The sequence below is a fragment of the Enhydra lutris genome, unplaced genomic scaffold, assembly GCF_002288905.1.
Source record: "Enhydra lutris kenyoni isolate GAN:26980312 unplaced genomic scaffold, ASM228890v2 scaffoldscaffold16, whole genome shotgun sequence".
Taxonomy (NCBI): domain Eukaryota; kingdom Metazoa; phylum Chordata; class Mammalia; order Carnivora; family Mustelidae; genus Enhydra; species Enhydra lutris.
In genome coordinates, this window is record NW_019154100.1 from 30054583 (window position 1) to 30080987 (window position 26405).

The 26405-nt window shown below is 37.3% G+C and overlaps 1 protein-coding gene across 2 annotated transcripts in view; it reads left to right on the forward strand.

Moving 5' to 3' along the window:
• LOC111147414 (zinc and ring finger 2) overlaps positions 1–7586 on the forward strand; it is a 97881-nt gene extending 90295 nt beyond the window's left edge. The window contains exons 4-5 of one of the 2 annotated variants that reach the window (XM_022503420.1): positions 3204–3283; positions 6316–7583. In XM_022503420.1, coding sequence (XP_022359128.1) covers positions 3204–3261 — 58 coding nt within the window. In that variant the 3' untranslated portion in view covers positions 3262–3283; positions 6316–7583. Of the gene's footprint in view, positions 1–3203; positions 3284–6315 lie in introns of both variants that reach the window. The other variant, XM_022503421.1, reaches the window with a different exon arrangement.
• The last annotated feature ends 18819 nt before the right edge of the window (positions 7587–26405 follow it).

Here is a 26405-nt window from a genome sequence, read left to right on the forward strand (position 1 = left end):
CATGCCTTCCTTAATGCCCATCACCCAGTTACCCCATCCCTCTCCCTTCCAGCAACCCTCAGTTTGTTTCCTAGAGTTGAAAGAGTCTCTCATGGTTTGTCTCCCTCTCTGATGACTTTCCTTTCAGTTTTCTCTCCCTTCCCCAGTGGTCCGCTATCTTGTCTCTTACATTTAATTTTACACAAACATACACACACACACAATACGTATATGCACTGGAAAACAAAAAAAATGATTTGACTCCTTTTATTGTGATACTTACTTTATTGCAGTGTTCTGGAACCCAGCCCCAGGATATGAGGTGTACCTAATACTATAAGAGTATCCGTCCCCCAAACGTTCTTACACCCAGTTCAGTTAGACTACGGGCTTCACTTTGGAAGTGCTTGCTTAATTCATTCTTAGTTCTCAAATTGTGCATTGGGCTTTTGTCCCCATATTAATACTAATCCTTCCTTAGTCCTCTTTTTTATTTTTAAGTGCTCTCTACACCCAGGGTGGGGCTTGAACTCACAACTCTGAGATCCATAGTCCCCTGCTCCACTGACTGAGCCAACCAGGCACCCCCTTCCTTAGTCCTTTTTATGTCAAGCTGACTTCACCCTCGTTTTAAAAAAAATCCTATATTTACAGTGGTATTTTATTTATCTGGAACAAACACAGCTTTGTTCCGGTTACAAGGTTGTATTGTTTGAGTGGTCTGTCTTTAGCATGGTTTTTCTCATAAGCCCTGTTAGTTTTAGTGTATGATTTTATAGAAAGCAATGCTCATCAGAAATGTGTATACTACATTATAGCTGAAGTATTTGGATAATAACTTCCTATAAACCTAGAAGAAAAAGACAAAACAGAAAATTTGTCAAAAGTTTTTAAGAGTCAATTCAGGGAAAAAAAAGAACCCACATGGCCAGTAAACACACAGATGTAAGTTGGTGTACTTGGTGAATAACTCTGTCACAGTTGTGCACTGTATATATTCTACACTCAGTCATTGCACTCCCAAGTGTAAGCCCTGGGGAAATTCTTCATCTTAGGCTCTACAATAGTGCTGCTACTAGGTGTGCAGGTCCAGTGTGAAATAAACAGCTCATGGATTAGCACTGTGTTTGTGGGCCACTCTTTGAGTAGCCCAGCTCTAAGAGACCTGTATAAGAATGTTCAAGCATCATTGAAAGTGTCAGGAATGGACACATAAATTGCAATACGCTTGTATTTATAGAAGATTACAATGATAATTTCTCAGTATGAGTCAGAATTACATGGCTTGTAAAATAACTACACATTTTAATCACATAAGTACAGTGAGTTGTTAATATATCTGGAGTATTTTGTTCAGTACTTCTTTTTTGAGTTGGGCGGCAGGGGTAGAGGGAGGGGGGAAAGAAAGAATCCCAAGCAGACTCCAGGCCTAGTGCAGAGATGGACATGGGGCTCGATTTCACGACCCTGAGATCATGACCTGAGCTGAAATCAAGAGTTGGACGCTCAACCAACTGAGCCACCCAAGCGCCCCATTTAAGGGATGTTTCAGTAGACCAGGGGACCACTAGAGCCAAGTAAGTAGGATAGAATGCAGGCTAAAAAGCCAATGTAGGCATGATTATTTAGACAACAAAAGTCTAAGTGGCAACAAATTATTTTAGATATTTGAAAGAATATTGTGTGAATGAGATACTTTACCCGTTTTCCTTTTAATTTCATCCATTATTTTTACCCACCAAACTATCCTATCAGTATGAGAATGATACATAATAATTTTGCCTGTAAGCATATTGGCCAAGCCTTCAAGGTTTGTGGCATTTGTAAATTTGACATGTGTCAACTATGAGAATGTTGAGCAGTTTGCATTCTGCTTGGGTAACTGCCTAGTTGTTGGACAAGTTACTTAACCTTATCAAGGCCTTACCATTTATCACAGTGAACTAGAACTTTCCTGCAGCAATGAAAATGTTTCGTATCTGTGCTGTCTCGTAGACTAGCCAATAGCTATGCGTGTGGCTCTTGAGCACTTGAAATGTGGTAGTGTGACTGAGGAACTGCATTTTTCTTTTATCTAATCATAATTTAAATTGCCACATGTAGCTTGTGGCTACTGCATTGAACAGTGCAGATCTACAGTGAGGATAATTATATGTACCCTAATATATAACTTCTAATAAGGTCATGAAATACTTTATAAATTGGATGATTGTGTATTTATATGTGTATGTATTGTAGAATGGGATAGAATTAAATAAAGGGCTATAGTTACATGTGAGTATTAAAGTACAGTCTCTTAAAAGATGGAGTACTGTGAAGAATTAGAATTTATTTATTTATTTATTTATTTATTTATTTATTGAAGATTTTATTTGACAGAGATCACAAGTAGGCAGAGAGGCAGGCAGAGAGAGGAGGAAGCAGGCTCCCCGCTGAGCAGAGAGCTGGGATCCCCAAGCCAAAAGCAGAGGCTTTAACCCACTGAGCCACCCAGGCACCCCAAGAATTAGAATTTAAAAGCTGTTTTTGATTACATTGATAGGTACATGAACAGATTGATATTTACATGAATGAATATTTTGAAGAGAAAAATGTACAGATTTGTCACTTAATTTTGAATACTGGTAAAGTGGTAGTTCTTTAGATTTTCTTTTGGTAATGGTTCTATTTAAACTTTAAGTACTTTATTTATTTTTTTTTTAAAGATTTTATTTATTTATTTGACAGAGAGAAATCACAAGTAGGCAGAGAGGCAGGCAGAGAGAGAGGAGGAAGCAGGCTCCCTGTTGAGCAGAAAGCCCGATGTGGGGCTTGAACCCAGGACCTGGGATCATGACCTGAGCCGAAGGCAGCGGCTTAACCCACTGAGCCACCCAGGCGCCCCTAAACTTTAAGTACTTTAATTTTACAAAGATTATTTCCTTAACTGCTCTGAATAATGACAATGTGGGATGCCTGGCTGGCTCAGTCCGAAGAGGATGCCACTCGATCTTAGGGTCATGAGTTTAAGCCCCAAGTTGGGTATAGAGAGTACCCAAAAAAAAAGATCAAAATGTAATAAACAGATCCTTATCTTTTACTTACGTATGCCAAATATACTCATTTAAAATACTGAATTTTTTTTCCTGTAAATATATATTAAGGTCAAGAAAGAGTTTTTTTTTATGGCTGTTACATCAATAATTAATAAGTGTTTCAATTTTTCTGGTTTTGTTCTTTTCTAGCTGCATAGATGAATGGTTTGAAGTAAATAGATCTTGCCCTGAGCACCCTTCAGATTAAGCATCAGCTTCCTGTTTTATAGGTAATTTTCCCTTTTTCTGTTTTAATTGCTTTTTAACTTGTTACCTAAGTTCTACATTCTCAGCCACCATTTTTAGTCATTCATTTATTGAAGCATGCCTCTGTGTGTGTGTGTGTGTGCATGTGTGTGAGTGTCCATCCCAGACACTGTTAGGTAACCATGTAAAAAACTCACATGAAAAGATACATAGAAAGCAACTTTTTGATTCCTGAAGAAAGTCACATATTGACTAACTTCTCCATTCTTGGTACTTTAAAACACTTTTAATTAGTTTAATGCTTAAATCCATGAAACATATGGTTGGTATAAACTTCATACATGTACTACACATATGTACATATTAGTACATATTACCCCATTTTTCCACTAAGAAATCTGAGGGCCAAAGTAGTTAATTTCATGACTTTAAGAAGCAGTATGCACAGTAGCCCTGGGCATGCATTTAAGAAACAGAATTAAATTCTATGTTCTTATTCCAAACTTGATGGGTATGTTCTTAGGTAATGCAATATAATATTATAATTCTAATCATAATAATTAGTTAACATTCATGTTGTATTATTACGTACCAGGCATTGTTCTAATAAGCATTTTACATCTGTTAATAACTCATCTAATTGTTGTAGCTAACTTTTGCGCTCAGGACTCTTGCTATCCCTTTTCCCATTATACAGATTGAGGAAACAGAGTTAGAGGTTACAAAACTTGACTTGTCAAGCTAGTTCCTTCGTAGAATTGGGATTCGAACTCAGGCATATTGGCTGCAAAGATTGTGTTCTTAGCTGTTTTGCTATAATTAGGTAGGGGCTTTTTCTTGGAGAAGTTGCATCATGTTCTCATTCATTCAGTTTAATTTTGTACCTTACTATCCTCAGCATGTTACATAGTGCCTGTTTATAGAGTAGGAGGAAAAAAGAAAAAAAATGAATTTTAAACCAAGTACAGAACTTGTTTTGCTCTGCTGATGTAGCTTACTTATTATCCTGCATTATCTGAAAATGTCCAGTGAATTGAATGATAAACTCACTTGACAATTGTTCTTTTCCATATTCCATGGAATGAGTGAAATGACATCATTTAGCTTTGTGAAAAAAAAAATAGTTAATTGATATCTTTGTATATATGAAAAGCTTCTTATGAGAAGACTTCCAGAAATGACATAAAGTATTGGGTGTTTACATACAGGCAGAACATTTTAGCCAATCCTGGAATTGTTTCAGGAGTTGGAGCCTTTGTGTTCAGAGACCTAAGACAGTAACTGCCAACAGTCTTTTCTGAATGGCTAAGACTAAAGACAGGAAACTGGAACAGATCATTGTCCTTAATGAGGATAATTCAGTAGCAGCAGATTATTGACAGAGGAGATTTGAGGTCACCTAATAGCCCTTACAGCGACTGAAGTAAGAACTGCAGCAAGAAGGGAGACCTCTGTCACCACTACGGTAGGGTTCTGCATGGGAAATGGGAACTCCTTGTGAAGCTGGAGGGTACAAGAAGACTATCGGCTTTGAACCTTTTACCATGAGGTGATTCAGATCAGACCTTGACATGCTGGAAGTATGAATTGGGTTAAGATTTCTGTGTAAAAGAAGAGGGGCCATGGAGTGATATTTTGAGTATATGAGCAGGTGTGTTTTTATTTTACTGTGAACAGGTTTTTTGAAGAGGAGGATGCTTAGAGTATCTTCAGTGTAACCTTATGTCTGGGCCAATAAACTAAAAGTATGGCTAAAATTATAGAAGCATTTAAAGAGAAGGACTAAAAACCCATGCTAATAACATGAAATTTTTCTCTTAATATTTTACATACCAAGGTAATATGTCTAAAGTTTTCAACCTATAGGTAAAATGTGTCTTTTAGAAGCAGTAAGCTTTTTTATGTGAGGTGGGATTTTATGGTTATAAAAATGTTTTTATTTCATCCAGTCAGCTAAATTTCCTTTAGTGTTACAATGAGCTTATGGGGTATAAGGGACATGAGTCTCATCTCATAGTCTGTGCATGTTGGTTTTAAACAGCATTTTGGTTTCCTTACCTTATGCGTCAGTGTTATCTTTTTATTGATTTTTATATATAAATATAAATAAATATAAATATAAATATATATATAAACCTTAGTTTGGTGGCAGCGGCCCTTACAAATCTACAAGTCAGTGGAATCTCTCTGCGTCTTGAAGTCATTTTTACAAATGTACAGATGTGGAATATCTTCACTCAAGTGTTTGCTTCAGTTCTGACTGCTCTTACTTGTCAGATGATAAATTCCTCCCATCCCTTTTGCTGTCTCAGATTAAACCTGTGGGTTTGAAGAGGATTTATTGTTGCTAAAACATATTTTGTTTTGTTTTTTTTCCCAAAGATAGTACTTTTTTGCCAGGGAGAATGCACAAGCAAGTGGAGTGGCAGGCAGAGGGAGAAGCAGGCTCCCTACTGAGCAAGGACCCCCCCACCCACCCCAATGAAGCCAGGACCTGGGGATCATGACCTTAGCCCGAGGCAGACACTTAACCCACTGAGCCACCCAGGCATCTCTGTTGTTAAAACATTAAAAAAACAAAAAACAAACAAACAAACAAACAAAAACATGACATACAGCAGCAGCACATACAGCATTTCTGATGTTCTTCAGCATAAGAATTTAATGGACAGCCCAAAATAGATATACATAACAATCTAAGGTTTTGATTAGTTAGGAAATTGTTCACTATTTTTATTGGAAGTTGTTAGTTGGAGAAAGATTAATAGGTGTGTAGGTGTTATGTGTTGTCTGTTTTCTGTACTCTGGTGTGGTCTTTGTTGTGGAGGGAGAAAACCCGTTACGTGGTGACTATTTCTTGTAACTGTTCGAAGCTTGAATTGGTCCTTCTGTCCTTTTTTTTGCAGAACACTAATTTTAGGAGTTTTTAAGAATAGTAAGTGTATGAAAATGGATAGCAACCAAAGCAGTGTTCCTGGGGAAATGGGTGTTGTATTTTGATTGGTATTAGTACTGTGAACCACTGCTTAAACCTAATGCATCTGCTTCCACACAGGTTTTCTTGTCTTTCCAAGATGCTTGAAAAACTGAGAGGATATGAGGATCTGTCTCTGGAAAAAGAAAAAACTGCAGGCATACTCAGCCAGAAATCTTGAGTTCTGTGAGACTTGGTAATGCAGAGATGGACAATCATACGGGGGATAACCCTGCTGAAGAGAGGACAGTTGCCACAGAACTCAGTGTACCAAACATGCATATAAAGGACACACAGGGATTTTGAAAATGCTGCACATCCCTTAATAGTCATCTACATAGGTAACACTGATAAACATTTTGTATTCAGACGCCAAAGTTAACTGATTTAGAAGTTGATTTTATTAAGTTCTGTAGAGCTGCGCAACTAGTTGTGTTTTGACTTGGTTTTTAGTTGGGGGTCACTTTATTTTCCCCAACATGATGTTTCTGCATTCATCTATTCTTAAACTGAAGACCACATAATGTACTTCTTATAAATTAAAGTCTTAAATGTGAAAACCAGAAATGTAATCAAGCAGTAAAACATTGTCTGAATGTAGACCATGATCTCAAGTTCTTCTATTTTTTTCCCCCAAGAGTGGAAAATAGACTTCTGCATAGGAGAGCTGAAATATGTTCATATTTGAAATTGAAGGTGTAACAGTACCAGAATGCAGTCCGAAGAGTAAATCAGGTTACATAGTTACATTTTAATGCACTAAATCTAAGATTGTCGATTGAATTGCAATTTATTAATGTATTATTTCCTCATAAATAAAACCGCTCAATAGTTAATCAGTAATGAATCATCTTGCAGCTATGCAACTTTTTAAAAAAATACAAATTACCAATTTTAAGTGCTGCCAGCTATAATAACTTTGTTTTAACGGGTATTTTTATTTGTTCTCTTCATGTAATTATTTTATTGTGCTTTGCATCTCCAGACAGTTTTCCCACATTTGGATAGAATGTTTAGCAGGTTGTAAACTTCTTAACTTATGAAAAGGGTAAAATAAAATTTTCTTGAGTGGAACTTGGGATAATTTGAGGGACATTTTATATACTTTTAAAAATCAGAATTTAATTGGGATGCCAGATTTATAGCAATTTGCATCTTTAATTTTCCAGATAATCTGGAGGTTAGTGTTTGATAAATGATTTTTTAAAGCAAATATGAAGATTTTGTTAATTTATAATTTATTAATGTATTATTACTGTAATTGAAAATGTTATAGAGACTTTTAAATTCAGTCTTGTGTAGAAAGAAATGTATTAAGCAAAATTATGTGAATAAATATTCCCATAAAATACATCTGAATGGTTAAAAAATACTGGAAGAGAGCTATCAGGGCTACAATACTGAATGTCCTTTTTTTTTTTTTTTTTTTTTTTTTTTTAAATATAAAAAGATACCAATAAGATTTCATATTTTCAACATATAGGGAAAATGTTATCAGTGAACATTTAAGCAGTTCACTTTACTTGGCATAATTGAAAGTTGCACAGTACTGTTTCCTTATTTTAAACTTCAAGTATTTGCTTTCCTATTTAATGCTGCTGTTCTTATTCTCAAAATTTTCCCCTATTTCTGGTTCTGTTTTTTTTGAAAGGGCACGTATAGGAGCACATTGCTGCTACCCAGAAAAATTGGTGTTTTAGAAGCAATTAAAAGAGTTTTTCTTTGCTTTCTGTATGATTCTAGACCAGATAACATTTTCCCTAAAGTTATGCTGTGAAATGCCTTTTGTTATGCTGCAGTTGACAGAAGCATCCAAAACCTTGGTTGTGACAGTGGACAGCATGGTTTCATAGGTGCTTTTTAAACCGGTCATGGGAAATACTCTTCCCTCAAGGAAAATATTCTTTCCTTAAATTTTTTCCTATTATCATGAAATCTTAATACGAATCCATGTTGTTTCACATTTTTAATTTTGTAAGCTTTCACACGTACACACATACCCACTCACCCCAGGAAAAGCCTCTTAGAATATTCTGTGAATAATTCATTTTTTTCTACTACTGGTATATTGTATGATGGTAAGAATTGTTTTGTTGTCTTCCATTCTTGAAGGCAGAGATTAACTCTGGCTGTGGTAATTACCTATTAATATTCTCTTGGAATTTGATTTTCTGATACAGTTTACTCATTGGCTTTTTAATTTTGTAAGTTTTAAGTTTACGTCCTTTTCCTTCTTCATCCCGTCCTGCACCGTCGGTCTCTTGCTCAGCCTCGGACTGTCACAGGATTCTGTGCCGCGGCTGCTACAGGGCAGGCTCCTGTGTTGTAGAAGAAAGTCAAGTGTTTATTTGTGTTGAGTGCTACTTGATTATTAATATTTGTCTAGGGCAGTTTTTATTTAAGGTTTGTTTATAGCAATCCCTTTTTTGTTAAAATTGACAAAGCTTGGCATTTTTATTTTAAGTTTGGTCTCAAAAAGAAGAATTTAGAAATTGAAAAGAAAATGTTTTTAATAGCCCAGATACTCTGATGTTTATTCAAAGTCAAAGTTGCTACTCTGGAAAATATTACAGTATTCTACATAATGTCACTTATGACATTTGTAAATCTGTATGTGGACACTGAATAGTGTAAGTAGGATATAAAAATCACGCCAGATATATTTACGTATGTAGCTTGAAACTACTGACAACTGAATATTATGGAGACAAAATAAAGATCGAAAACCTAGACATCAAGTTGGTGGTAGCTTTCTAGAATCTTTGTAAATATGTGTTTTCCAGTAAGATTGCACTTACATATTTAGAAAGCAGTATGTTCAGAAATTTCACTTTAGTGCCACTCTTTATAATGGGTTTATTGCCAATTTTGACTCATTTTATTTGTTCTGGCTTTTTGGGTTTTGTTGTTTTTGCCAGAATGTATAAGAGATAGTAAGATTATTCTATCTTACTTTTGACTCTTTACCAGAGAAATTAGACTAAGCTGCATCTTAATCTGTGTTTTTCAGATCTGGTTATAAATCCGATATAGATTGTATTTTAAGAGCAGTGTTTGTGATTGAAATATAAATAATGGTTTCTAGAAGTACTTTGGGGGGGGTGATAGCTGAACATTTAAAAGGCCATGCTGTTAACTGTCGCATGCTATATGGGTTCTGGTTTCTCAGTGCAAGTCTTATATTTATTTTAAATGTTTCACTGTTAACTTCAGTTCTCACCCACTAAACACTGTATTAGAATGTAGCCCAAAATGCCTGAGGGTGTGGCACCGTCAGCATATTTGCAATATGTATTTTGAAAAGATTTCAGGTTAAAAATATATTTGTGAAAATGGTAGATTCCTTTTCTTTTTTTTTTTTTTTAAAGATTTTATTTATTTATTTGACAGAGATCACAAGTAGATAGAGAGGCAGGCAGAGAGAGAGAGGGAAGCAGGCTCCCTGCTGAGCAGAGAGCCCAATGCGGGACTCGATCCCAGGACCCTGAGATCATGACCTGAGCCGAAGGCAGCGGCTTAACCCACTGAGCCACCCAGGCACCCCGGTAGATTCCTTTTCAAAGCTCATTTTAATTTCTATTTTGAGTATAGTAAAGTTTAAGAGCAGTCATTTAAATGAACTTAACTATATAGCAAGCCTTCTTTAAATGAAAAAGACAGTAAATTAAATGTAAATATTACCTAATTTTATTTACTAACTTGGAGAGTTGAGGAAGGGAAATTTCTTAACAATAAGCTACTACGTTCGAACAAAGCATGAGACTCTTTCTAAATATTCAGGAATAATTGAATTTCCTATCTAGTTGATATCTATATTATGCATCAATAGTAGTATCCAACCCATCTTATTTTTTCCATAGAGGAAGTTTCCATATACATCAGATTATTGGGAACTTTGTAAAACTGCATAGCGATAAATGTTGCTTATTATGAGTACAGTTTGTTAGTTGCAGGAAATCTTCTAGTTCATTGGGGCCATTTTCTTGCAGTTGGATCTATCCTGAGGTGAACTAAATACATACGGACAATGTATTAAATGTGAAGTGTCCCTTGTTCTTGTACAGATAATTAAAAAAAAAAAAAAAAATCCAGCATGCCAGTATTTTGTCTTTGGCCTATCACCCCATACCCCTTTTTTTGAAGTGTGTAACTTTGGTTTTTTTCTTGGCTATATTGTGAATAACAATAGTTAAATTATCTGTTTTATTGTCTATTTTTCTTCTCTATATCTTTTCATTCTGAAACAAAATTACTCCTTTGTCTTCTTTAGAGGAAGTTGTTACTTGGTATACTCCTAGTGTGATTCTTATTGGGGAACAGCTGAATGGGTGAAACTTTTGGTAATGGCTAACCCAGGCAGTGCTTTGAGTGCCATAGTCTATGAATGCTGTGTGTAAGCTAGGAACCTGAATGTTCTTTTTAAATTACAGAATTCCTGAATTGAGTGGGGAAGAAAACCAGAAAATGTTAATATTAAGTTTTAGCTGAAACACTAAGTTTTAACTGAAACATTGCTATACTTAGGGGAGTTGGTATATTTTCAGATATTTAAGCCATCATTAATTTTAGACCAGTGTCTAATAATAAGATAAATTGCTGGTTTCTTGTTTGTAGAGAAGCAAAGAGAAATATGGCATAAACCCACATCCCCCAAATAAAGGAAAAATTATTATAATATCTGTCAACCAACATTGACATTAGCTCTACCCTGGACTGAGCCACCTATCAGGACCCCAAGTCTTAGAATAAGTGACTGATTTCTCCTATTAAAAATTTTCATGCCTGCCTTTTTTATTTGATGTGCCGAGATTGATAGCTACCAATGGTTTATGTTTATAAACTAGTTCTGCTTGTTCTCTCTTACCAGTGAACCTGGCACTAGCATTTTGTAAAGATTACATTTTAGTCAGTAGCATTGTGGACACTGTGTGCATATGATACAGTTGACAGACCCTCTAGGGAGGTAAGAAGAAATTTTGCAATTTGATGATGGTAATGATTTTGATCTTTATTATAGAAGTCCATTATACTTTACTTCTTTGCAATGACTTGAGTATCAGTTTTTTAGAAAATCACAGTAATAATAGTTATTTACTTCATTGCTTTGTTCATGGTTTCAACAGTGACTCTTCTGTAATACCTCTTACTTTCTCTATTAGAAAGTACTTTCCTGTTAAATAAGATATCAAAAGCATCCATCACAAGAAATTTAGAAAGTGTACCAGGAATAACTTGTATTAGTAACTTCTAAACTAAGATGGAACAATTCATTACTGACATTTTAATAAATAAAATTTCCAAATGATGTTGCCAAATTATCCTGTTATTTAGAAATAGAAATTGAGAGAATGTTTTCAGGGAAATACATCCTATCCACTGTAATATCTAGAAGTTGACAGCATGTTACAGTAAGATTGAGAATTACCTGATTGCTGAATGGTTACCATGAATTAACTGATGTCACAGTTTCTTTATCTATTTTTGTATACCCATTAAGTTAAAAGTCTAAAATAGCTTGAGAAATGACACGGTGGTAGTGAACGAAGAGTTCTTTATTACCATAACCATAAGTAAAAATGTACTTTGGAATTTCTAATGTGAAACCTACTTGTAAATTTTTTAATTGAAATATGCTTGTAGTAGAGCTGTTAAGTTTTGGGAAGGGATGGTCTGTTAATGTGTAATCATAACTTTTAAACTTTAGATTGTATTTGGTAATATTATGTTTTAAAAAGAGGAGTACTTAATCTTTTGAAGCACAGTTTCCATGATGCAGGAGGTACTGAGTTTTGTAGCAGAGCGGTTAGGAACATGGGTTCTGGAGCCAGACTGCCTGGATTGCTATCTCTTTCACTTGGGCGAGATGCTTAACTTCTCTGTGCCTTCTTGCCTTTGCCTATAAAATGAGGTGAAACTACTGCCTACCTCAAGATTATTGTGAGGCTTAATGGGGAAAGTACATGTATGCACCAGACACACAGTAAACAATAATGTTAGGGGTTATTAGAGACAATAAAAGTGTTTGTGTTCATCCATGAGTAAATAATTTTTGTTATTCTCCGCAGTCATGAGGTAGAAGAGTAATATCTTGGACTTTAGCTGATGCGTTTAAGAAACCTACATATATAATAGAAGACATTGTGGCTTCTGTTCTTCCATCTTTCTCAGATCTAGAGATTTACTGTCCCAGCTTATGTATTAAGCATACTTGGTTCTGTGGACTGTTAGGGACCAAGAATCTGGCAATCTAAGATAGCTAACCTCTAAGACCTTAATCTTCAGTGTGGGAAGCAAATAAGTAAGCAAGCATGTAATTAAGAGTAATAATTGCTGTTACAGACATGTACACAAGGGACAGTGGGGGTAGTGAGGAAGATCACTGAATTAGGCAAGGGAATGATGAAACAAAGTCTTTAAGAACAAATAGATCACACATAACACCAGGGAATATGGATAAAAGGACACGTGCAGTGGAAAGTTTGGGAAGGGTATTCCTAAGGCAGAGTAGCATAGCACATACAAGCAGGACATTCTTGGAGAGTTGCCCTGCCCAGAGAGGTAAGCAGGTGGCAAAGCACGATTGGAGGATCTGAGGCGGGAAAAAAGACAGTCAGATTTACTCATCAGATTAGAGAGGAATGAAACTAGAGGCAGAGAGACTTTGTTAGATAACGTAGCAGTTCAGGCAAGATACGGAGAGGCAAAACTAAAAGAATGACAATAGGGAAAGGAAGGATGAACTTAAAAATTTAGAGAGGGAAAGGAACTCAGCTTGGTAATCATTTACACATGGGGAATGAAAGACCAGACCAGGGGACAACTCCATCTGTACTTTCTCCATGTTATGAAAGATTGAGTTTTAAGACCGATTATTTCTGCTTGAGGAAAGCTGATTATGTCAGAAGTATTCCTGGAAAACCAGAGATAAAGAACACCAACTCTAATATGGAGGAATTGGATCTGAAATGGGAGGCAGAGCCTTGAGAGAGAAGCCAGAAAGGAATAGTTCTCAAGTTATGACAAGGCAAAAGAATATATGTGTGTGTGTGGGTGTGGTGGCCGTTTGGGTTCAGGAGTTGTCTAGACACAAATGTTGTCAACACGGTCAGAAGAGTCACTAAGTGCGTGGTTAGTAGGGTACCCTGGGCCAGTATAATGACATCCAGGTTAGTTGAATTGGACCTCTCCCAAAACTCCACCTTCACATTCCCCCTTGACTTCAGATGCTATTTGGAATAGGGCCATGTTTTCCCAGGTTTGTGTGGTGAAATGCTGAGATGCATTCAGAAGTATTCCTGAGATTTTTCTTTCTGGTCCTTTTGTCCTAGACCCTTTCCATTGTGCCAGTCTTCTCAGCCACTCAGAAGGAAGCTATATCGGAAGAGTATTTGTAGAAGTTGGTATACAGGAAAGATGGGTGCTACTTTGCAGTAGGTGGGTTAGGTTAAGCTAAAGGAGGACCAGAGAGGTTTATTAGTTTCTGGAAGGCTGTGGTTGCCAGTGGGTGCTTCATGATTATCTTTGTTTAGTGAAGGACAGAAAAAGAGGACTGATAAGCTTATATTGAGTTCCTGGAGAAGTAGCAGAAACCCTGGGATGTCCTTGTATTATTATATTAGGTCAGGGAGTCTGTTTCTCTCACAGATTCCCTAATCTAATATAGCATATCTGTGAGGACGCCAGACTTTCACAGGTTTCTCGGAATTGGTTCAAAGATAGACCAGTAGATAACTTGGAACTTCCTAGACGAGGAATTCCTACAAAGCAAGGCCTGTTAGAATAATAGAAACTTAATACCTTAGAGGGAATTGTCCTGAAATGGAAAAACAAAACAACCCTTATATTCAAAAATATAATTGCATGATTTAAGATTTGACTTCTCACATAAAGTGAAAATCCTTTTTCTGCAGTACCTTAATGATGCTGTAATTATGAGACCATTGTTAAATTCTGCCATATAGTGCCTTATTCCTCTGGTTCTTCTCCATGAACTTAAGAATTCAGTGTTTATTATTTTATGAGAGTTAAAAAGTACCTGACCAAAAAAATAACTTCCTAACAAAGTCAGTTAAAGACTTAAATTCTTTCTGATTGGCTTGATAATTTAGTAGCTGGGCGACTGAAAGCTAACCTGTATACTGTTAGCAATGCATATTTATATTTCAGAAAAATATCAGATAACTATGTCATGAACCTTTTAAAGTAGCTCATTTATAAATGAAAGTGTTAACTAAATCTGTAAATGTTAAGGATATTCATTACCCTTTTAGAGGATCTCCAACGAGGGAATCAGCATACAGTTCATCTGTTGTTTGGAGTTCAGACATTGCAAAGGCCAGGCCTTCGTGGGGTATTTAAATATCCAGACTATTGTCATTTTAGCAGGTAATTGGTATAAAAATCATCAGTGAGATGTTTTTATATCTTTCTTCATTTTTTGAAGTCTGATGTATATTACAGCACTTCTGTATTTGGAAATAGACGCATTTTAAGTACTCAAGAGCCATATGTGACCAGCGGCTGATAGGTCTAGATGAGTCTGGGAGGTTGGTTTTCCACTTAATCTATCGTCCTAAATATTTTTGAAGGTCTTATAATTCCAACTTGTTAAAGACTTTGGTCTCCGAAAGTTAATTAGGTTTATACATGAGCAGAGCTGGTCCTCTTTTGTTACTAAACTGAGTCAGAGTTTCTTCATTTTTTCCATGGGACTGGAAGTACCTTGAAAAGGTGGATTATTTAAGGAATCCTCTTTATTTGCTCTCACAGATGCCACTGGCTTTTATTATGACTACAGTGTTTTGGTAAAGATGCACAAGCTCTGAATGACTGAGCCAGTGTTCGAGATAGGAGTTGGTGTGTTTGTGGCGACCAACAGGAATTGTGAGCAGTGCTGATGAATAGCTCTAGTCCAAGGTGTCCCCTGCGTAGAGCCCTGTGGGGACAGTTGCTGGAGTTTCAGGCCTTCTAGCAGGAGTTAACTTCTACTGCATCCATGCTTAAACTGCTAGCTTGTCCACCAGACCCTCATGCACAAAACCGAGACTTCCAAATCCAGCTTTGAGAGCCACCAGTGGTGAAGTCTGAGCTGTCTTCAGTAAGCTGCTCCCTGCTTTGTGTGGGGGTTCTGTGTTCAAGGGCACTGTTGAAGGGAGTCAGCAGTGGAATTGCCAGGGAGCTTGGTCACAAGGATGCTACACCGGGGGAAGACAGGTATAGTGCACTCTTCAGCTTCGGGATCCCTGCAAGTCAGTAATCCCTAAAACTTGGCTGAAGATAAGATCTGCTTGGGAGGCAGGAAGGGAAGACAATTTTTTAAAAGATAATAAGGCCTTAACCCTGCACCAGAGAGTCTGAGTTCATTGTTGCGGTGTGGTCCTGTTGCACTGCCAGTCTACATCTGATCTACATCTGATCTGCCAGTCATAGTCTGATCTGGTGTTTTCTCACACACACCCCAGATGGGGCGCCGGCCCTTGATTGAGGAGGAGAGTGCCAAGCATGTCCTAGAGCTTTACAACTAAAGTCTAACTACATGCCCTTCAGTTCTCTTTCCTTAAATTTACAGTTCTTTTTGAACGAGCAAACTGTTGTGTCATTACCCATTATTCTCAACTCTGTGGTTCATAGAATAAACTGCCTGTTCCAGCCAAGCTGAGATCCTTGGTTGGTTGGTTGGTTGGTTGGTTTTTTCCACTTTGCTCACCAAAGTTTGTAAATTGCTAAAAGTCCTTTCCAGAACTCAGCTCCAACAAATCAAAAGCTTTTTAGCTTTCAGGGTCATGGTGCTTCCTTTGGCTTTATTTAAAACAAACAAAAACCAAAAAAAAAAAAACCTCTTTGACATCAAAGTTGAGCAATGGTGTCTTGGTTTTGCTTCTTGTGTCTCCCTGCTGAAGCAGCAGCTTCAGTGAGTCACTGAGTCAGTTGCCACAAGCAACCAGGAACGAAAGGCATGAAAAATGCAGCAGTTAATAATTCAGAAATAGGGGAGCCACCAGGGCGCCTGGGTGGCTCAGTGGGTTAAAGCCTCTGCCTTTGGCTCAGGTCATGATCCCAGGGTCCTGGGATTGAGCCCCACATCAGGCTCTCTGCTCAGCAGGGAGCCTGCTTCCTCCTCTCTGCCTGCCTCTCTACCTACTTATGATCGCTATCTGTCAAATAAATAAATAAAATAGTTAAAAAAAAATAATTCAGAAATAGCATTGTTACACTCAAAACAATCACTAGAAAGCCACTGTATGGGAGTAGTTGTCGTGTGATTTTCATCCCATTTCCTTTGATTTCCAGTTAATCTTGGTCATCTTGAAGTCTTCTTAGCCCGTAGACTGTGTGGGAGTTACTTGAACTGGAATGCAGGGTGAACTAAAGTGTGGGTTCATACATTTAGCATGTATTTATTGAACGTTGGATAGAAGTAAGGTACTGTGTAAGAGACACTGCCTGTACACTGATGCGGAAAAGAGTTTCTGCCCTTACAGAGCTTACGGTTCCATATTTTAGCAAAAGCTGGTGATGAGGCATGGTGTAGCAAATATATAAATAACATGGTGTGTGAAACCTAGTTCTTGAATAAGCATTTGTGTCAGATCTTTCAAGGCGTAAGATTATTAAAGTCACTGGAAACTTCTTTCTGTGACTGTGCCTCTGTTAACAGTTTCCTGCTGGCGCCAGACCCTGGTATGTGTCAGTGCCGCTAAACAGGTGAAAACAGCTGAGAGCTCTACAAACACTAGGATTGCAGGAGAAACAGCCAGGCAGACTTGTTAGCTCATTTCCATATTTCAGAGGCCTGTTTCCTCAGTAAGAATGGTGATACAGTTAGTTCTAATCAGATTTTTTTTCTTCACAGCTTTTTAAAAGCAACTCCAGTCAGTTATAATTTATATACAACAACATTCATCCTAAGTATACAGTCTGATGAGTTTGGGTACATACGTACACCTGTGCAACTATCAACACCACAACTGAGATAGGGAACATTTCCATCATCCCTCAAAAAGTACCCAGTTCCCACCCATCCACCTGTACACCCAGTTCCCACCCATCCACCCTCCACCCTCCACCCCAGGCAGCCATTGATCTGCTTGTGTCACTGTAGATGAGCTGCGTTCAGCTTGTCCTGTATTTGTGGAAGACTTGTTGGCTCAGCCTGTCTGTGAGAGGCATCAGTGTTACTGCTTGAATCAGTTCTTTTTTATTGCTGAGTAGTATTCCATTGTACAAATACACTGCGGTCTGTTAGCCACTCCCCTGTTGGTGGACACTTGGGCTCTTTCTGGTATGGGCTGTTACGAACAAAGTGGCTGTGAACATTGATAAATAAATATTTATGTGAACATGTGATTTCAGTTCTCTTGAATAAATATTGAGGAGTGGAATAATTGAGTCCTATGGTAAATATTTGTTTTACTCTAAAATATTGCCAAACTGTTTTCCAAAGTGGCTATACCATTTTCCATTCCCCCCAGTATTGTGTTTTCCCACATTATTGCCAGTATTTGCTGTCATCAGTGTTTTGAACCTTGGCCTAATTCTAGTGGGTCCGTAGTGGTATTTCATGATTTAGTTTGAATTTACCTAACCATTAATAATATCCTTTGTCATTCCTGTTTGTCTTTTGGTGGAAGACATCTTTATCCCATTACGTTTAACAGTTTTGTGGAGGTGTAATTTACACACCATAAAATCCAGTCATTTAAAGTGTTTTGAGTTCGCCTGTGTTAAACATGCGTTCGTAATTATTTTTGCTGAATAGTTTTCTATTATATGGATATACCACATTTGTTCATTCACCAGTTGATGGAAAATTTGGATTGTTCCCACTTCTTTGGCTATTACAAATAATGCTGCTGTGAGCATTCACTTTCAACTCTTTGAGTGGACATTGGTTTTTTCATTTGTCTTGGTAAGTACCTGCAAGTAGAATTGCCAGGTTATATGCATGTATCTGTATGTGCAGTCCCACCCCAAGAAGCGTCGGAGGCTCGCTCACTGTTTCCTCCTCGCCAGATCAGTGTGTTCCGTTTCCACTGTTGAGATGATTGTCTGTTGCTTACTGTAACCAGTATCTCAGATCAACCTCAGGCCAGCTGCAGTGTTGGCCTTCCCTGGCCGCCACCAAGATTTGATGTTTCCAGCAATATCCCTGAATCTGAGTTTTTCCCACCTTTTGCTCTCAATCAGTTTAGCCCCTTCGAGCAAGGAGGCTGCAGATCTCAACAGCCTGCCCCACTCCAGTAGAACTACAGTGCCACAGAACTTAGGAGGTTGTGGGCAGTTATGTGTGGCGTGGAAGGATAGGGAAACTGCTCTGGGCTAAAATGCCAGATTCCCACAGTTTTTACTTGGAGGTTCAGTAGGTTTTCTTGAGTTTCTCATTTTTCTACATGCCTTTGGTCATTTTCCAGAGTTCTAAAGTGATTGTTTGAACAGTTCTATTAAGTTTTGGGGGAGAAAATATGCCATACTCCTTACCCAGTTATTCCCAAAGTCTAGTGGGGCTCCTCATTTTTTTTTTTCAAAGATTTTATTTATTTGAGAGAGAATGAGAAAGCATGAGAGGGGGGAGCGCTAGGGGGAGAAGCAAACTCCCCACTGGGCATGGAGACCCATATGGGACTCGATCCCGGAACTCCAGGATCATGACCCGAGCTGCAGTCGCTTAACCAACTGAGCCATCCAGGTGCCCAGGCTCTTCATTTTTAAATTGTTGTGAATAATCCTATTACTGAGTTGTAGAAGTTGTTTATACTTTCTCCATACAAATACTTTGTCAGATAAATGATGTGCAAATACTTGCAGTCTATGGCTTGCCTTTTCATTTTCTTAACAGTGTCTTTGAAGGAAGAGAAGTTTTTCAATTTTGATGAAATCTGGTTTATTAGTTTTTTTTTTTCTTTTCCTGTTCATGCTTTTACTCCTATGTAAGAAAGTCTTGCCAGATACAAAGTCAAAAAGATTTTCTCTATCACTCATTTACATTTACATCTGTGATACAACACGAGCCAAGTTTTTGTATATTACATGAAGGTAAGTATTGGGGTTTATGTTTATCCATATGACTCTCCTTGTCCCAGATCATTTGTGGAAATGACGGTCTTTTCCCTACGGAATTAATTTGGTGTCTTTGTTGAAAATCAAATAGCTTTATATGTGTAGGTTTGTTTCTGGGCTCATTTTTGTTTCATTGGCCTATATGTCTGTAATGATGCCGCTATGACACTGTCTTGATTACTGCAGATTTGTGGTAAGTTTTGAAATTCTTTCAGTTTTGAAAGAAATTTTTCTGGGCCTAAATTTGCTCGATAGTCCTTTTGTTTGTTTTTGTTTTATTTTCTTTAAGTACTTTAAAGATATGCCCCATTGTCTTCTGTCTTACATACTGTCAGGCAAGAAGTTTACCATCATACTTTTTAAAAAAATTTTTAATTCACATGCCATAAAATCTTTTTGAAGTGTACAATTCATTGTTTCTAGAATGTTCACAAGGCTGTGCAGTCATCACTGTCTAATTTTAGAACATTTACATCACGCCATAATGAAACCCTGTACCCATCAGTAGTCACGCACCGTTCACCCCATCTCCCTTGCTCTTGGTAATAACTAATCTACTTTGTCTCTCTTTGGATCTGCCTATTCTGGACATGTCATTAAAAGGAATCATACAATATGTGTCCTTTTGTGTCGGTTTCTTTCACTTAGTGTAATATTCTCAAGGTTCATCCATGCTGTACCTCGTATTGGTACTTCATTTTTTTCAATGGCTGAACACTATCCCATTCTATGGATACATCTCATTTTGTTGATGGACATTTGGGTTGTTAACACTTTTGGCTATCTTGAATAATGCTACTGTGTGTATTTGTGCACAAGTCTTTCTTTGAACATACTTCAGTTACCTTGGGCACATACCTAGTATTAGAATTGCTGGGTCATATGTATGGCAACTTGGTGTTTAACATCATGGAAGCTGACAAACTTTTTCCAAAGTGGCTGCACCATTTTACACATGTATCGCCAGTGTCTAAAGGTTTTGATTTCCCCACATCCTCACCTGACATTTGGTATTGTCTTTTTAAACATAGCCATCCTAGTGGCTATGAAGTGATATTTCATCGTGGCTTTGATTTGCATTTCCGTCATCTTTTCATGTGCGTGTTGGCCATTTGTCTATCTTTGAAGAAATGTTGGTTCAGATTCTTTCCCCACTTTAAATTATTTTTTTTTTAAATGTTTTGTTTATTTATTTGACAGACAGAGACCACAAGTAGGCAGAGAGGCAGGCAGAGAGAGGAAGGGAAGCAGGCTCCCAGGAATCTGGGATCATGACCTGAGCTGAAGGCAGAGGCTTTAACCCACTGAGCCACTCAGGCGCCCCTAAATTATTTTATGACAGAGTTTTAAGAATTGTTTTAAACACTTAATTTATTCCAGAGAGAGAGTGTGCGCTTATGCACGTGTGCATGGGAGCAGGGAGGGGAGGGGGCAGAGGGAAAGGGAGGGAGAGAGAGAGAAGCAGAATCCCCGCTAAGCACAGAGCCTGACCTTGGGGCCTGATCTCATGACCCTGGAGATCATGACCTGAGCAGAAGCTAAGAGTCAGATGCTCAACCTGCTGAGCCATCCAGGCGCTCCTTAAGAATTCTTTTAATATGTTCTGGACTCTAGACTTTTGTCATAATATCATTTGCAAATATTTTCTCCCATGCTACGCATTGTCTTTTCGCTGTTTTTGATAGGGACCTTTGCAACACAGAAGGTTTTCATTGAAGTCCAGTTTATCCAAATTTTTTTCTTTAACTGCTTGTGCTTCAGGTATCATCTAAGAAACCATTGCCTCATTATCCAAAGTCATGAAGATTTACACCTGTGTTTTCTTCTGAGAGTTTTACAATGTTAGCCCTTGCATTAGGTCTTTGATCCATTTGGAATTAATTTTTGTGTAAAATATGAGGTGTAGGGGTCCGACTTCATTCCTTTACATGTTGTTCCAGTTGTTCCAGCACCATTTGTTGAAAAGACTATTCTTTCCCCCATTGACGTATCTTGCTCCGTTGTTGAAAATTAATTGACTATAAATGTATGGATTTATTTCACAACTCTTGGTTTTCCTTCATTGATCCATGTCTATCCTTATGCCAGTACCAAACTATAATCTTGATAACTATACATTTGTAATATGTTGTAGAACAGCTTAGAAATGGGAATTTTTCATGTCACTTGAACTAAAAAAGGGAATGCCAGTTTGTAAAATATTAGGGTAGTTTTACATTTTTGCATAAAGTAAATGATGGTGTCATACGAATGATGGGAAAGTTCTTGACTGGGCTTTTTCCCCTTATTTGAATTGACCATAATCTTGGCTTTACAATAGCTTTACAAATACCCTACTTAGCCCTTTCCCTTGTGTAGTGGGGTGAAAACTCAAACCATGTTGATGGTTTCTGTTAAGTATTTGAATTGTTAGGCAACTGTCAACTTAGTATATAGCTTTCCAGAAATCCTCCTTTGGGACGGTTCTGAAAGTAAGTAAGTAAGTACTCACACAGTCAAAGGAAAGGTAGTATTACCTCAAATCCCATTGTAGATAGATAATCACCCTTAGTATCTGGTAACTATACTTTTGCTGATCAATCTGTGTAAACATAGTTTTACATGCATGGTGTCACACCAAATACTGTCTTTCAGCCTCTGCATTCAACAGTATATCATAAATGTTTTTGTCATTAAATATAAATCTTACATATTTGCTGATAACAGAACTACTGAAATATTTATGATTTCATTTACAGTGCTATTGTTGAAATTTTAAGCTGTTTGTGTGTTACACTCTTGACATAGGATTTCAAGTGTCTCTGGACAAAACTGAATTTTCTCACTTTTTCCATCTTTGCTATTCTGATAAGTATAAAACCAGTTTTTGTTACATTTCTTTAATTTGACTATAGTTGAATATCTTTTCACTAGTGTCCTGGCCATTTGTATTTCCTTGCAACTTATTCATTTATGACCATTGCCTATTTGGTTTTTTCCCTTAATGGTTTAAGATATTTTTAATACACATTTCAAATGTGTTTTTCAGTATGTCATTTCACTTTGAGTCTTATTTATGATAGTGTTCTTTTCCTATGGTTTTTTGTTTTGTTTTGCTTTTTTCAACATGTTTACCTTTTTATAAAAATAATCACATTTATCAATTTTTACCTTTGTTTTTCTCTTTTGTGATCATACTTAAAAGGATTTTACCCATCTTAAGTTTACATAGATACTTGCTTGTATTTTCTCCTGGTACTTTTTTTTTTTTTTTTTTTTAAAGATTTTATTTGTTCGACAGAAGGACAGAGCACATAAGCACAGGGAGCTACAGGCAGAGGGAGAAGCAGGCTCCCCACTGAGCAAGGAGCCCAGTGTGGGACTCGATCCCAGGACCTAGGGATCATGATGCTCAGCTAACTGAGCCGCCCGGGCATTCTTCTCCTGGTATTTCTATATAAAATTTATTTTTGGTACATTTAAATATATAATCCATCTATTATTACTTTTAAAAATTACAGAACTTTTTCTTTGGCACAATATATTTGAGTATATGTCTTAGTAGGTAGATTTTGCTTTATTTTTGGAAGATCACCTACTTGAGCTTTTAAAGTCCCATTATGCTGGTGCTGGAATAAGAATGAATGGTGAGATCCGGTATTTATATATAATATTTATGCTCTTAATATCCTGACTCTGCATAAATGTCACTTACTCAGATAGGCTGTCTCTGACTACCCTTTTTTTATAGAGTACTCTGATTACTCTAACGAAGACCACACTCACTGTTCTGTATCCTCGTCCCTGTTTAATTTTCTTCATAGCACTTAGCACTATCTGACCTCATCATATTTGGTTATTATTTCTCCCACTGGAATGTGGATTCCATGAAAACAGGGATCTTTTCTGTTTTGTTCATTGCTATATCCCCAGAACCTAGAACTGATTCTGGTGCATAATAGCCACTCAATATTTTTAAGTCAGTGACTATTTTAAAGTGTATCATTGTAATTTTTTGATGCGTTAACTTCTGTTGGGATGTATAAATCTATTTTAGTTAAGCTAGTTACATCAGTCTTTTGATCTTGTTCAAGGTTTTGTGTTACGATACTATGCTAATAAAAGAGATCCCTTATATTTAGAGCTTCTTTGAGCACCAGCCATTGTACTCAGCACAACTCTCGCATTTAATCCTCACAACAACCCTATCAGAAAGGGATTTGCATCCTCATCTTCACAGATGAGAAAACTTGAGGAGGCTAAATGATTTGCACACCTCCCCCCCCGGCTGCCAACAAACCAGTGGTAGACAACTGAACTTGAAATTACGAATCCGAGTATACGATTCCTGGCTCCAGAAATTCCTTAAGTATACCAGCAGTTTATAAAGGCAAAGCTCACTGATCTGCCCTCATCCCCACGTTCCCTATTTTCCTTACCCTGCTTTATTTTTTTTCCTAGAACAAGTATCTGACAAATTGTTATTGTCCCTCTTTCTCCTTCCAGAATGTAAATGCTGCAATGTCAGATTAGTCCGTACCTGGCATATAGTTGGCTCTCAGTAAGCTAAGTAATAAAACTAACATACTTGAAGTGTGACAAGAAAGCAAATCTAGTGTAAGGAATATTACCTTTTTACATTGGAGTTCATGAAACAAGCAGAGATCGAAGGATATGATGGGAGGGATGGAGGGATGGAGGGTAGGACTGTTAGAAAAACTCAAATGTAATGGTTTGTTGAGTGTTCGGACTTACAAGGAGTAGGTTTGGGTGGGACTGGAGTTGGGTGGATGGGGCGTTGAAGGGCTTCCTTTTTCTTGTACTCTAAGATTTGAATTTTTATCATATACTACATCATTTTAAGTAATAAAAGCATTTTTGGACTTCAATTTCTGGTAATGGCTGACTACTAAAAATAAAATGTTGATTAAAAAAAAGCCAAAGAAATGAAAAAATGGAAACTCCCAGGTCAGTTTTTGGATGAAAGTCTATAACCAAGGAGGGAAATGGAACACTGGAACTACAAAGCTACAAGAGTTGTGACCTGGAAAAGAGGGCTGTGTTGGTGCTCTTGGAGCATCTGAGGAAAAAAAAAATAGAAAAGGCAATTTTCCTGGGAGTTTGGTGCAGATTTGCTTTCCTGAAGATTAGTTTCTGGAGTACACATAGTTGGATGGGCCAAGATTCACAGAGTCTGAACTTGACAGAAGCACAGCAGTCTGGACAAAGGCTCATCCCAAGCCTTTAATGGTGTTTCAAGGATAGTAAGCAGCAAGCAATAGAGATCCTTGCGAGTTACACAAACAACCGGAATGTGAATGAGAATCCATAGAAATTAGAGATTACATAGACTGGTTACTATAACTGTCATTTTTAAAAGTTTATTGAGATATAATTTACGTAAAGTAAAACACTTTTTAGTGTGCCATTGTATGAATTTTGGTAAATGTGTGTGTTCACATACCCATCAACACAAAATGGAAATCAGTTCATTACCACCCAGAAAGTGCCCTGTTCTCCCCTTCCTCCCCCAGCTCAAGCCTCTGGCAACTACTAGTCTATTTTCTTCCTATAGTTTTGTGTTTTAAACAATGGCCTATAAATGAAATCACACACGGTGTGTAGTAGATACTGAGCCCACTTCTTTCAGCTGAATCACTTGAGATTTCATCCCTGTTGTATGTATCAGTATTTCGCTGCTTTTAATTGCTGAGCAGTAATCCATTGTCAATGTACCATGTTCTGTTCGCCCATTTACTAGTTGAAGGAGATTTGGGTTGTTTGCAATTTCTACTGATGACAAATAAAGCTGCTGTTAACATTCACCTATGGGTTTTTGTGTGTGAACAGATTTCATTTCTCTTGGGTGCCTTTCTAGGAGTGGGATTGCTGGGGCTTATGATTCCATGTCTATAGGAAACTGCCGGTTTCTGAAGCAGCAGTACCATTTTGCATTCCCACCATAATGTATGGAAATTCCAGAGGGGGTTCACAGCCTTACTGGAACTCTCAGTATTGATGGGGAAGGGGAGGTGGAGGTGATGATGACAGTTTTGCTGTGCTCTTTTTATTTTTGTTACACTGGGTGTATGGTTTATCTCATTGTTTTTTATTTCTATTTCCCTAATAACAGATGATAATGGGTTGTTTTTTCACATTCTTGTCTATCTTTAAAAGGGAAGTGTTAAACTCATACATTTTTTTAAAAACTGGTTTTGTTTTTTTAGTTACTGAGTCTTGAGAATTCTTTTTATATTCTAAACACAAATCATTTATCAAAAATTTGACTTGCAAATATTTTCTTCCAGTTCTATGGCTTGTCTTTTTATTTTTAAATATCTTTCAAAGAGTAGACATTTTATATTTTGATAGTCCAGTTTTGGGTTTTTTTTTCTTTTACAGATCATGGTTTTGGTGAATCTAAGAAATCTTGGCTAACTCAGTAACAAAGATTTTCTTCTGTCTCTTCTAGAACAGATGTGAGCAAACTTTTTCCATAAAGAGCTAGATAGTAATTATTTTAGGCTTTGGAGGCCATGGAGTCTGTGTTGTAGCATGAAAGCAGCCGTGAACAATGCGTGCATAAATGGGTGATGCAGTAAAACTTGACTTACAGCAACAGATAACAGGTCAGATTTGGCCCATGAACCTTAGTTTGCTGACCAGTGTTCTAGAAGATTTAGATGTTATTTAGTCTAATCCATCTCCAATTTTTAATGTGCCAAGTATGGGTTGAGGTCCTTTTTTCCCCTTTTTTTGCCTGTGTATGTCCAATTATTCTAGCTCTGCTCAGTTACAAAGACTATACTTACTCTAATTATCTTTATACTTTGTCAAAATCCATTATCCCTACATGGGTAGGTTTATTTCTGGATTGTCTATTCTCTCTGTTTCTGCTCTTCTCTAACACTACGTGCTGGTTACTGCTTTGTAGTAAGTCCTGAGGTTGAGTAGTGCAAGGCCTCCCAACTCCCTGTGCACCCCCCCCCCCATTTTGGTTTTTCTAGTTCCTTTGCTATTTCATACAAATTTTAGAATCATCCTGTCGGTTACACAAAAAGTCTTCCTGCTGTTTTCATTGAGATTGCATTGAATCTGTACATCATTTGTTAACATCTTTAATAGTATTGACTTTT